The 13,633-nt window shown below is 35.0% G+C and overlaps 2 protein-coding genes across 2 annotated transcripts; both read left to right on the top strand.

Moving 5' to 3' along the window:
* Window positions 1–521: 521 nt before the first annotated feature.
* Window positions 522–1,354, top strand: LOC134269328 (splicing regulatory glutamine/lysine-rich protein 1-like). The gene is made up of 2 exons (XM_062751523.1): window positions 522–1,011; window positions 1,260–1,354. The coding sequence occupies exons 1-2, from the start codon at window positions 522–524 to the stop codon at window positions 1,352–1,354; spliced, it is 585 nt and encodes a 194-aa protein (XP_062607507.1).
* A 7,955-nt stretch (window positions 1,355–9,309) lies between these two features.
* Window positions 9,310–10,142, top strand: LOC134269327 (splicing regulatory glutamine/lysine-rich protein 1-like). Its single transcript, XM_062751522.1, has 2 exons — window positions 9,310–9,799; window positions 10,048–10,142. Exons 1-2 carry the CDS (start codon window positions 9,310–9,312, stop codon window positions 10,140–10,142), a joined length of 585 nt encoding a protein of 194 aa, XP_062607506.1.
* The last annotated feature ends 3,491 nt before the right edge of the window (window positions 10,143–13,633 follow it).

The following is a 13,633-nucleotide window of genomic DNA, read 5'->3' as shown; positions in this document are numbered from 1 at the left end:
TCAAGAGGAGTTCAGTGCACATGCAATGCTTTGATGTCGATCATTTTGAAAAGTGCGTCTACTTCAGCAGAACTAGATGAAGTTCTCTTTGCTGCGGATGATTTATATCGAGTCAGAATTGCAGAATTACAGTCAACTGTTCAAATTGTATCAAAATGCTACAATTTCAAGAACTTCCCAATTTTGTTTTTGTGAACGATAACCAGTATGAAATATGCTATCATGAAGAGATCTAGGGAACAGTAACTCACATTGATTGGGACAATTCATGCCAAAGTAATAATTTGAAGACAGGTATTGAGCTACTCTTTAGACTATTCAATCAAGGATTAATTATAGTTGGAGGACTTTGCTCAGCAATATATGTCAATGACAAGAACTGTCCTGTATTTTTTGATTCGTATTCACATGGAGAGGACGGTCTTTCATCTGCAGATGGTAAGGCTATTAAAATCACTTTTAGTGATATCGATCAACTTGTGGACTACATGTTTGCATTTTATCAAAGTTGCAATATTTCAATGACAAGCCAGTTTGAGATTCAGCCAGTGTCTGTAACACAAATAACAAGTGTATCTAATGCGGGAAGCAAACGACCTTCTTTAATTGATAAGTACTTTGACTTCCAAGAGAATATGTCAAAAAAATGTAACACTTCTGATTCACCTCAAGAAAATCGAAATGAATATATGAGAAATTATATGCGAAAAAGAAGAGAAAACTCGCTGATAAAACAGAAGGACAGGGAAAGTAACCTTAGAAGTATGACTAAAGCAAGGCAGAGTAAAGAATTTAAAGAGAAAGAACTTACCTCAAAAAAAATTGTCAGAGAAAATCCAGAGAGAAAGCAGAAGGACAGAGAAAGTAACCTTAGAAGTATGACCAAAGCAAGGAAGAGTAAAGAATTTAGAGAGAAAGAACTTGCCTCCAAACAAAAAAACAGAGAAAATTTTCAGACAAAACAGAAGGACAGAGAAAGTAAATTACAAAGTATGACCAAAGCAAGACAAAGTAAAGAATTTAAAGAGAAAGAACTTGCTTCCAAACAAAAAAACAGAGAAAATTCTGAGACAAAACAGAAGGACAGAGAAAGTACATTAAAAAGTAAAACTAAAGCAAGACAAAGTAAAGAATTTAAAGAGAAAGAACTTGCTTGCAAAAAGAAAAGTAGAGAAAATTCAAAGACAAAGCAGAAGGACAGAGAAAGTACTTTAAAAAGTAAAACTAAATCAAGACAGAGTACAGAATTCTGTTTAAAGGAAAGAGAAGCAAAGAAAAGGAAAAGAAACAATGTAGAGCAGTTGGAGAAGGAACATTTTCAGCTTCTTCTCTGAAACTACTAAACCAATTTTAGCCAGTTTTGGCACAAAGCATCTATGGGTAAAGGGAAACAAAAATTGTGATTTTCATGGCCCCTGCCCTCCTGGGGCCTGAGGAGCTGGGCCAAAACCACTAAAATTAATGCAATCTTTAAAAATCTTCTTCTTTACTCCTGGACATCAAGCAGTCAAACTGTTGGCATAATTTTAATCAGCATAGGGCCCTTTACCAAAATTGTGAAATCCATGGCCCCAGGGTCAGGGGTTCTTACTTAGGGCGGGCTTTGTTGATCATATAGTGAAAATGTAAAATTCTTTAGAAATCTTCTTCTTTCCCCCTGTAAATAAAACAGATAAACTAGGTGCATGGTAATGATGACCAAGGGTGCCTCTTTCAAAATTGTGAAATTTGTGGCCCCAGGGTGAAGGGTTTTGGGGTGGGGGTTTGTCTTGATTATATAGGGAAAGTGCGTTACTATAGATAACTCATTATATATGGAAAGTGCGTTACTATAGATAACTCTTTTACTTCTGAAAATTATAGGCAGTCAAACACTTTGCATGAGTATGATTAAGCTTATAATAATCAATAAGCCCTAAACATTTTAAAATGCCTAACCTCTGGGTTTGGGGATAGTGTCCCCAGGGTATGTTTAGTTCCATGATAGTATGAAATAAAGCATGGTGCATTGAAAATCTTTATAGTAAATTACCTATTAGAATTAGTATTAGAATACCTATTAGAATATGCACTAGAATGTCTGTAATAATGTTTATAAACAGTGTATGAAATTCAATCATGCACCCAAGAGAGATTTTTCAACCGATTTTAGTATTCCGGAAATATAGTTGCGACGCCGATACATTTTGTGATTTAGAATATTTCACGCATGCGTATACCTGTAATCGGCCTCTCAGCGTCTTCCGGCAACTCAGAAGAGTCTTCGGAGAAAGCTAAGCGTCATTATACGATTTAATTTGTGTTTTTCTTAGGTTCAACAGTTTGCATTGCGAACGGTGGGTATGATTATTTGTAGTTATTAAGTTTAAACAGCATGGAATGTGAAGTGCTTTTGCGAATTCGATTTCTCGGTAATCGTTTTTGAGGTGACATAATTTTAGACTGTGATAAAGGATTGCCGGTTCGAGCAATTTATATATGTAACAAAAAATTATTTTTACTGGGTATTTAATATGTTGTTTTTGTATTTATGTCGAAAATGTGCCTGAAATTGAAACGTGATGAAATATTTAGTCATTTACAATCATTCGAACGGTACCTAGTGTCGTGAAAATGGCACTTACTGAAAGTGAAAACGGCACTTAGTATATGCAAAACGGCACTTTTTGTGACTTGTACGTGTATTAATATTCTGTATGTAAGCATGCATTGTAGCTGTGTAATAGGAATGATTCAGAGTTAAACAAGACTTACCATTTAATCCCCATTAACTGCCCCTGCCTCTATAACTATAAGCAAGTCTGGTACAATCACTAGATTTAGCTATGTAGCTTGATTTATCTACTTAGCTTTTTTTAACTACCTGAGGTAGCTTTATTTAGCTACCAAATCAATTTATTTTTATAAAAAAGCCTTTTTCTCAGGGTGTGCAGAAAATATAATTTTGATGCAGTGTCAGCAGTGATCATTTTCAACGTTGAACATGAAAAAATCATTCTTGAGGAAATGTCTATTTCTGAGCAATTGCAATCAAAGTTCTGAAAGTTTTGGAGCTATGTATGACAGTTAGAACAGTTACTCCTTGAATGAAATGACAAAGAAGTCCAGTTCAGGTTAACACAATAATAGGTCGGTAATTATTCAGCACAATGTGAAGTGATCATACTCAGCCATGCCTCACCGCACGCATGAGAGAGGACAGTTAACTAAACAATGGAATTACATGTTTTGCTCTAAATTGTCAAAACGCAGCGATGTATAAATTATCTCTGCTCTGGATCGTATTTTAAAACCTTCTTAGAATAAATATTAATGGCCATTTAATTACGATTATTTTGTCTCTTTTAAATAAAAGGAACAACTTTGAAAAGTTGCATTGAAATAGCCAAATAAAGCTACCTGAGGTAGGTAAATACTGTATACAGGGAAATTTTCGCCCCCGGTTTATTTTCGCCCTCTTCCTGATTGGGCGAATTTAAAACGGTGCAAATTGAAATTACACAGCATAATTTCTAAAACAAAACTTAGACTGGGCGAATTTAAAACGGGGCAAAATAATTCGCAAGTGCAAAAGGGCGAAAATAACACGGGGTGAAAATAACCCTGTATACAGTAACGCTACGTAGGTAATTCTACCTACGTAGCTAAATCTAGTGATTGTACTGGACCTGATAAGCACCCCTAGGTCTTTTCAATTGTCTGGAAATAAGGGTCCCCTGTAATGTGATTAAAATTATCTAGAAGCATATCAAAAATCTGCCAACATTTGAAGCAAATGAAATAGAAATTTCTCTATTATCCAATTTTTCGGTTAAGAATGATCAGTTTAACATAATTTAGGTAGATTATCTTCACGTAAAGTAAAGTTAAAAATTATTTTAGTTGTTCTTTTAATTATATTTGGAGAATTGAGAGCCCTGTTTTTGCTCAAAAGTTTTCAAAACTTAAAATATGACATTAAATATTATGAGGATACCAAAAAAAACCGCCCCTTTATCACAATTTCCTTAGTGCCCAGGATGGTTAATAGGATTTATACGGTATATGCATATTCTTCTTTATCTGAAATTTTAAAAGTTTGTTTAAAGCTTGCAAAACATTGTGCAACTGTACAATTCTTAATATCATTAAAAAGGCTATGTAATGACTATGTAAAAGTGCAATATTATAGCATATTCAGTGTCGGTGAAGCAAGATGGATTTTGCAAAAATATTGCAAATACCTGGTAGGGGACATTATTGTCCATGTAACATTTTACTTTGGATGCTGGATCTGACCTTTATTTTCCATATGAATGAATTCAAACAATATTTTAACCAAAAAAATAAACATGGATGATGTATCCAGGAATGAAACTTTCATACTTGCTTTGGATTCTGAATTTAATCTACACTGAACCAAACTTCTAAGTGTTCACCCAAGGTTTTCTTAGTTTTAATGAACAAAGAAAAACACTAAGTAATTTCTTTAATTCATAGTTAATGATACTTATTTCATTGTCATGATACATAAACTTCATGTAAATTAGTCGTCATACTACTCAGCAATGAGTCTAGAAAATGGTGTACCCTCTGAATGGAAATTCACAGAAATCAATCAATATGGAGTATGACCACCTCTCGCCCTAATCACAGCAAGACATCGCTTTCTCATTGATACAATGTATCTCTGAATAGTTGGCTGACGTATCTGCTGCCAAACCTGCTGAACAGATCTTTCTAATGCGTTGATGTCGTGCGGAGGGGGGAGAGCTTTCACATTTCTTTTGATCAAGTCCCAATTGTGTTCTATCGGATTTAGATCCGGGGATTTTGCAGGCCAGGGCATCACACGGATGTTGTTTATTGCCAGAAATTGTTGGGTTGTTCTAGCGCTATGACAGGGGGCATTATCCTGTGCCAAAACCATGCGTCTGTTTCTTGCAACATGCGGGACAAGAACCGGTCTCAGGATGTCATTTTGATACCTCGCTGCTGTTAGACCGCCGTTAACACGAATGATTGGAGTTTTCGTGTGCATTGACACTCCTTCCCATACCATAAGATTACCACCACCACCAAATCTGTCCATCTCCTCAACACAGGCCGCACTGTGACGTCCTCCTCGCCAGCGGTACACTCTTTTTCCTGCCATCAGCACTTCGTAGCTTTATTTTGGTTTCATCCACAAATAAAACATTTGCTCAGTCAGCTCTAGTAAGTCTGAGGTGTCTTCTCGCCCATGCAAGACGTGCAATTTGATGCCGTCGGGTTAATACCAAAACCCTCCTTGGACGTCTTGCACGTAAGTGTACCTCTTTGAGGCGGTTTCGCACTGTCTGGGGTGATATTGGTCGACCATGGGTACCATTTGTTTGTCTTGTAGTTAAAGTTGCAGGCTTAAATCTATCTCTTAAGTGGTTGAGAACCATGCAACGATCCTGAAACCTTGTTGTGACGCGAGATCTTGGCCTTCGACGAAGATCCTGAACACTTCCGGTTTGGTTGAATTTGGCCCAAAGCTTGCGAATTGCTGTAAGTTGTCGGTGAAAATGACGCGCAACCTGCTGTAAAAATGGGTAAAAATGACATTTGATACTGGTTGTCAATTTTTACAGATGACATCGAGCTAAAAAAACATCAGATTAAAAATGAGTATTACCTGTCGTAAGGACGATCCTGATACCAGCATTCCAACGGCTATTGCTCTTTCCTCAATGGACATTCTGCCCATGTTTCATGTTTTTTTCATTCAAACACTCGTTGAAGATTGACAATGGTAAAAAAATTTACCCGATTTCAAGAAACACGTGCTGCGACGAGCCGTTTTCTTGTTTTTTAACTTCGTCACGGTACATTGATTTTCTCATGTGATATTCGATTTTCTTTTATCGATTGTTAAGGAGATACATTGGTTACAAAATATTGAAAATTTCAATCCATTCTATGATGTATTTTTTATATAATTACATTTATTAGGGTTAACACTAAGAAGTTTTGTTAAGTGTACATTTTCCAGATGAGTGACCAGGGTAATGTTTTATGAATAGGTTCATAATATGACCTGTTCTGAATAAATGTGCATAAGTGGTGCATATAAGGATGAAAACTTCCATATTTGTTGTATATGTTGGAATTAACCAAAATTTTCTTGATATTAAAAGTAAACAGGTTAAAAAATGTTTAAACAGGCCTTTTAAGTAACTATAAGTTCTACTTGATTCATACTTGTATTGATATTGATGTTGAGATATACACTAACCAGAAAAAAAAAGATTGTTTGGAACATGTTGTTTAATGATTTTATTTTGATGCTTCTTACCATTTGTATTTCTTTGGTATTTCTATTTTGTTTGTTCAGGAGTGTCCTTGGAAACTATATTTATCAGAATAAGATGAATAATACTTGCTTTAGATCTTGAATCTTGCCTACATTTTCCAGATGAGTGACCAGGGTAATGTATATGCCCTGCGACGAATATGGCCGGGGCATATAGTGTTTGTCATGTTTATCTTCTGTCATTCCGTTGCACATTACATTTAGGTCTGTTCAAAGCCCAGTTTCAAAGAAACTATTCAAGATATTTTTATCAAACTTCATTTGATGATAGATATTGATAAGAGCTATGCATCTGCATCATCATTTTTTTTTTACCTTGACCTTTGACCATGACCTTATTTTTATAAACTTGTGTTTAGTTCAGTTGTTAGGAAACCATTTATTGGTAATTATTTTAATGAAACTTTAATGTGGAAACATACTGATTGGGGCTATTGAATTGCATCAACACTTTTGACTTTGACCTTTCTTTCACTTTGACCTCACTTTTTGTGTTTAGCTCAGTTTAAAAAAAAAACATTCAGGATAGTGATGTCAAATTTTAGATGATGATTAACATACAATGAGAGCAATTAAATTGCATCTACATTTTTTGATCTCAACCATGCCTTTGACCTTGACTTCGCTTTTCTGAGATTGGTATTTAGCTTGGTTTTAAGAAACCCATTCAAGATAATTTTATCAAACACCATGATGTTAGATTTTGTTGAGAGCTATGCATCTGCATCATCTTTTCAACCATGACCTTTCTTATGACATATTTTTTCTTGAAAAGTGTTTAGCTCAGTTTTAAAGAAACCATTCACTTCTTCGTGTTTAAATATAGAAATAAAAGATTATTTATAATATCCTAAATTAGAAGTGATATTTGGACGAGGCTAAGAAAATGTGATGGAAGGTGAGGCTTGTCCAACCTACTGAATTTTCTGCTCAAGTGTTTTGTTTATCCTGCAGCATTCATAAAGATGCAATAAGTATGGAGTTGTGTGTCAACACTTTTTGACCTGATTGACTATTTATGTAATAAATTTAACATTTTATGTTTGAATTAGGATTCATATATTGTAGGGAAATGACATGTTTATAAAATAAGGAATCTTAATTGAAAACAAGTCAGACAAGTTTGCATATGCAAAGAGACATATTTTTAATTTGATATCAGAACTTCAACTCTCAACGCAAGTCCTATCCTAGGCCCAAATTTAATTATGCCCTACGATCAGTAGATGCGTATATTGTTTTTGTCCATTCAGTTTGTCTGTTGTCAAAGTTCTTTAACCTTCACCACAACTTTTGAACCATGAGAGATAGAGACTTCATATTTATTATGCATACTCCATCAATAAAGCTCTTTTAAATGACAACCAAGTCAATGACCTTGTGACATTGACTGTGACCTATATGCTAAAAATAGTTTTTTTTTTCACTTTCACCGTAACTTTTGAACCATTAAAGGTAGAGACTTTATATTTGGTATGCATACTCCACTAATAAAGTTCTTCCTAATGACACCAAGGTCATGACCTTGTGACCTTGACTGACCTATATGCTAGAATAGCTTTAGAACTTTTACCACAACTTTTGAGCCATGAGAGATAGAGATTTCATATTTGGTATGCTTACTTCACTGATTACATTCTTTCAAATGACACTAAGGTCAATGACCTTGTGACGTTTACTGTGACTTATCTACTAAAAATATTTTTTTGAAGTTTGTTGCCGCCGGGCGAATAGTGTTTTATTTTGGAGATATAATTGAAAAATACGTATTTCTGAAGGGATAGTAATACTGATTGAATTTTTTGTATATTTTGAAGAAATTGGATGATGCCTCGCAAAAAGAACTGGAGGATGGGACTGGTGAAGATGGGGAACCAGAGTCGTGGTAGAAGTGACAATAGACTCGTGGATACTAGCCACGTAAAAAATAGTACGAAAGACCCAACAATTGACGCAACAATTGACGGACCTTTGAAACTCGTGGAAGCTAGCCACGTAAAAAATAGTGCTAAAGACAGGGGGGATACTGCCTGCTTAAAAAGAGTACTAGATTTGCCTTCGGGCGCCAGATACAGTGCAAATTCGCCTTCGGGCACCAGAAACAGTGCAAATTCGCCTTCGGGCACCAGTATCATTGCAAATTTGCCTTCGGACACTATGAACTCTGCCAATATGCCTTTGGATACTACATGTATTAACAATGCAAATTTGTCTTCTGGGTCTCTAAACTATACCTGTTTACCTTCGAAACTTGTAAATTCAACAGTTTGCCACTTCATTCTATGACATCTAACAATGTGGCATTTTATTCCAAGGATACTGATAATTTTTCTTTAGATTTAAAAAAAAGCAAGCGAAAGTTTCTCTTGCCCTGAACAAGCTTCATGTTTGTCTTTCATTGAGAAAAATTTGCCTGTGACAAAATTATTTGCAACAATTAATCAAGCTATTAATTTATTTCCACCTTTCTCAAGAGGAGTTCAGTGCACATGCAATGCTTTGATGTCGATCATTTTGAAAAGTGCGTCTACTTCAGCAGAACTAGATGAAGTTCTCTTTGCTGCGGATGATTTATATCGAGTCAGAATTGCAGAATTACAGTCAACTGTTCAAATTGTATCAAAATGCTACAATTTCAAGAACTTCCCAATTTTGTTTTTGTGAACGATAACCAGTATGAAATATGCTATCATGAAGAGATCTAGGGAACAGTAACTCACATTGATTGGGACAATTCATGCCAAAGTAATAATTTGAAGACAGGTATTGAGCTACTCTTTAGACTATTCAATCAAGGATTAATTATAGTTGGAGGACTTTGCTCAGCAATATATGTCAATGACAAGAACTGTCCTGTATTTTTTGATTCGTATTCACATGGAGAGGACGGTCTTTCATCTGCAGATGGTAAGGCTATTAAAATCACTTTTAGTGATATCGATCAACTTGTGGACTACATGTTTGCATTTTATCAAAGTTGCAATATTTCAATGACAAGCCAGTTTGAGATTCAGCCAGTGTCTGTAACACAAATAACAAGTGTATCTAATGCGGGAAGCAAACGACCTTCTTTAATTGATAAGTACTTTGACTTCCAAGAGAATATGTCAAAAAAATGTAACACTTCTGATTCACCTCAAGAAAATCGAAATGAATATATGAGAAATTATATGCGAAAAAGAAGAGAAAACTCGCTGATAAAACAGAAGGACAGGGAAAGTAACCTTAGAAGTATGACTAAAGCAAGGCAGAGTAAAGAATTTAAAGAGAAAGAACTTACCTCAAAAAAAATTGTCAGAGAAAATCCAGAGAGAAAGCAGAAGGACAGAGAAAGTAACCTTAGAAGTATGACCAAAGCAAGGAAGAGTAAAGAATTTAGAGAGAAAGAACTTGCCTCCAAACAAAAAAACAGAGAAAATTTTCAGACAAAACAGAAGGACAGAGAAAGTACATTACAAAGTATGACCAAAGCAAGACAAAGTAAAGAATTTAAAGAGAAAGAACTTGCTTCCAAACAAAAAAACAGAGAAAATTCTGAGACAAAACAGAAGGACAGAGAAAGTACATTAAAAAGTAAAACTAAAGCAAGACAAAGTAAAGAATTTAAAGAGAAAGAACTTGCTTGCAAAAAGAAAAGTAGAGAAAATTCAAAGACAAAGCAGAAGGACAGAGAAAGTACTTTAAAAAGTAAAACTAAATCAAGACAGAGTACAGAATTCTGTTTAAAGGAAAGAGAAGCAAAGAAAAGGAAAAGAAACAATGTAGAGCAGTTGGAGAAGGAACATTTTCAGCTTCTTCTCTGAAACTACTAAACCAATTTTAGCCAGTTTTGGCACAAAGCATCTATGGGTAAAGGGAAACAAAAATTGTGATTTTCATGGCCCCTGCCCTCCTGGGGCCTGAGGAGCTGGGCCAAAACCACTAAAATTAATGCAATCTTTAAAAATCTTCTTCTTTACTCCTGGACATCAAGCAGTCAAACTGTTGGCATAATTTTAATCAGCATAGGGCCCTTTACCAAAATTGTGAAATCCATGGCCCCAGGGTCAGGGGTTCTTACTTAGGGCGGGCTTTGTTGATCATATAGTGAAAATGTAAAATTCTTTAGAAATCTTCTTCTTTCCCCCTGTAAATAAAACAGATAAACTAGGTGCATGGTAATGATGACCAAGGGTGCCTCTTTCAAAATTGTGAAATTTGTGGCCCCAGGGTGAAGGGTTTTGGGGTGGGGGTTTGTCTTGATTATATAGGGAAAGTGCGTTACTATAGATAACTCATTATATATGGAAAGTGCGTTACTATAGATAACTCTTTTACTTCTGAAAATTATAGGCAGTCAAACACTTTGCATGAGTATGATTAAGCTTATAATAATCAATAAGCCCTAAACATTTTAAAATGCCTAACCTCTGGGTTTGGGGATAGTGTCCCCAGGGTGTGTTTAGTTCCATGATAGTATGAAATAAAGCATGGTGCATTGAAAATCTTTATAGTAAATTACCTATTAGAATTAGTATTAGAATACCTATTAGAATATGCACTAGAATGTCTGTAATAATGTTTATAAACAGTGTATGAAATTCAATCATGCACCCAAGAGAGATTTTTCAACCGATTTTAGTATTCCGGAAATATAGTTGCGACGCCGATACATTTTGTGATTTAGAATATTTCACGCATGCGTATACCTGTAATCGGCCTCTCAGCGTCTTCCGGCAACTCAGAAGAGTCTTCGGAGAAAGCTAAGCGTCATTATACGATTTAATTTGTGTTTTTCTTAGGTTCAACAGTTTGCATTGCGAACGGTGGGTATGATTATTTGTAGTTATTAAGTTTAAACAGCATGGAATGTGAAGTGCTTTTGCGAATTCGATTTCTCGGTAATCGTTTTTGAGGTGACATAATTTTAGACTGTGATAAAGGATTGCCGGTTCGAGCAATTTATATATGTAACAAAAAATTATTTTTACTGGGTATTTAATATGTTGTTTTTGTATTTATGTCGAAAATGTGCCTGAAATTGAAACGTGATGAAATATTTAGTCATTTACAATCATTCGAACGGTACCTAGTGTCGTGAAAATGGCACTTACTGAAAGTGAAAACGGCACTTAGTATATGCAAAACGGCACTTTTTGTGACTTGTACGTGTATTAATATTCTGTATGTAAGCTTGCATTGTAGCTGTGTAATAGGAATGATTCAGAGTTAAACAAGACTTACCATTTAATCCCCATTAACTGCCCCTGCCTCTATAACTATAAGCAAGTCTGGTACAATCACTAGATTTAGCTATGTAGCTTGATTTATCTACTTAGCTTTTTTTAACTACCTGAGGTAGCTTTACTTAGCTACCAAATCAATTTATTTTTATAAAAAAGCCTTTTTCTCAGGGTGTGCAGAAAATATAATTTTGATGCAGTGTCAGCAGTGATCATTTTCAACGTTGAACATGAAAAAATCATTCTTGAGGAAATGTCTATTTCTGAGCAATTGCAATCAAAGTTCTGAAAGTTTTGGAGCTATGTATGACAGTTAGAACAGTTACTCCTTGAATGAAATGACAAAGAAGTCCAGTTCAGGTTAACACAATAATAGGTCGGTAATTATTCAGCACAATGTGAAGTGATCATACTCAGCCATGCCTCACCGCACGCATGAGAGAGGACAGTTAACTAAACAATGGAATTACATGTTTTGCTCTAAATTGTCAAAACGCAGCGATGTATAAATTATCTCTGCTCTGGATCGTATTTTAAAACCTTCTTAGAATAAATATTAATGGCCATTTAATTACGATTATTTTGTCTCTTTTAAATAAAAGGAACAACTTTGAAAAGTTGCATTGAAATAGCCAAATAAAGCTACCTGAGGTAGGTAAATACTGTATACAGGGAAATTTTCGCCCCCGGTTTATTTTCGCCCTCTTCCTGATTGGGCGAATTTAAAACGGTGCAAATTGAAATTACACAGCATAATTTCTAAAACAAAACTTAGACTGGGCGAATTTAAAACGGGGCAAAATAATTCGCAAGTGCAAAAGGGCGAAAATAACACGGGGTGAAAATAACCCTGTATACAGTAACGCTACGTAGGTAATTCTACCTACGTAGCTAAATCTAGTGATTGTACTGGACCTGATAAGCACCCCTAGGTCTTTTCAATTGTCTGGAAATAAGGGTCCCCTGTAATGTGATTAAAATTATCTAGAAGCATATCAAAAATCTGCCAACATTTGAAGCAAATGAAATAGAAATTTCTCTATTATCCAATTTTTCGGTTAAGAATGATCAGTTTAACATAATTTAGGTAGATTATCTTCACGTAAAGTAAAGTTAAAAATTATTTTAGTTGTTCTTTTAATTATATTTGGAGAATTGAGAGCCCTGTTTTTGCTCAAAAGTTTTCAAAACTTAAAATATGACATTAAATATTATGAGGATACCAAAAAAAACCGCCCCTTTATCACAATTTCCTTAGTGCCCAGGATGGTTAATAGGATTTATACGGTATATGCATATTCTTCTTTATCTGAAATTTTAAAAGTTTGTTTAAAGCTTGCAAAACATTGTGCAACTGTACAATTCTTAATATCATTAAAAAGGCTATGTAATGACTATGTAAAAGTGCAATATTATAGCATATTCAGTGTCGGTGAAGCAAGATGGATTTTGCAAAAATATTGCAAATACCTGGTAGGGGACATTATTGTCCATGTAACATTTTACTTTGGATGCTGGATCTGACCTTTATTTTCCATATGAATGAATTCAAACAATATTTTAACCAAAAAAATAAACATGGATGATGTATCCAGGAATGAAACTTTCATACTTGCTTTGGATTCTGAATTTAATCTACACTGAACCAAACTTCTAAGTGTTCACCCAAGGTTTTCTTAGTTTTAATGAACAAAGAAAAACACTAAGTAATTTCTTTAATTCATAGTTAATGATACTTATTTCATTGTCATGATACATAAACTTCATGTAAATTAGTCGTCATACTACTCAGCAATGAGTCTAGAAAATGGTGTACCCTCTGAATGGAAATTCACAGAAATCAATCAATATGGAGTATGACCACCTCTCGCCCTAATCACAGCAAGACATCGCTTTCTCATTGATACAATGTATCTCTGAATAGTTGGCTGACGTATCTGCTGCCAAACCTGCTGAACAGATCTTTCTAATGCGTTGATGTCGTGCGGAGGGGGGAGAGCTTTCACATTTCTTTTGATCAAGTCCCAATTGTGTTCTATCGGATTTAGATCCGGGGATTTTGCAGGCCAGGGCATCACACGGATGTTGTTTA

The sequence above is a fragment of the Saccostrea cucullata genome, unplaced genomic scaffold, assembly GCF_032062105.1.
Source record: "Saccostrea cucullata isolate Sc308-1 unplaced genomic scaffold, CSIRO_AGI_Scuc_v1 ctg9090, whole genome shotgun sequence".
Classification (NCBI taxonomy): domain Eukaryota; kingdom Metazoa; phylum Mollusca; class Bivalvia; order Ostreida; family Ostreidae; genus Saccostrea; species Saccostrea cuccullata.
Note: the sequence above shows the minus strand (reverse complement) of the source record. Positions and strands in the feature narration are given on the sequence as shown.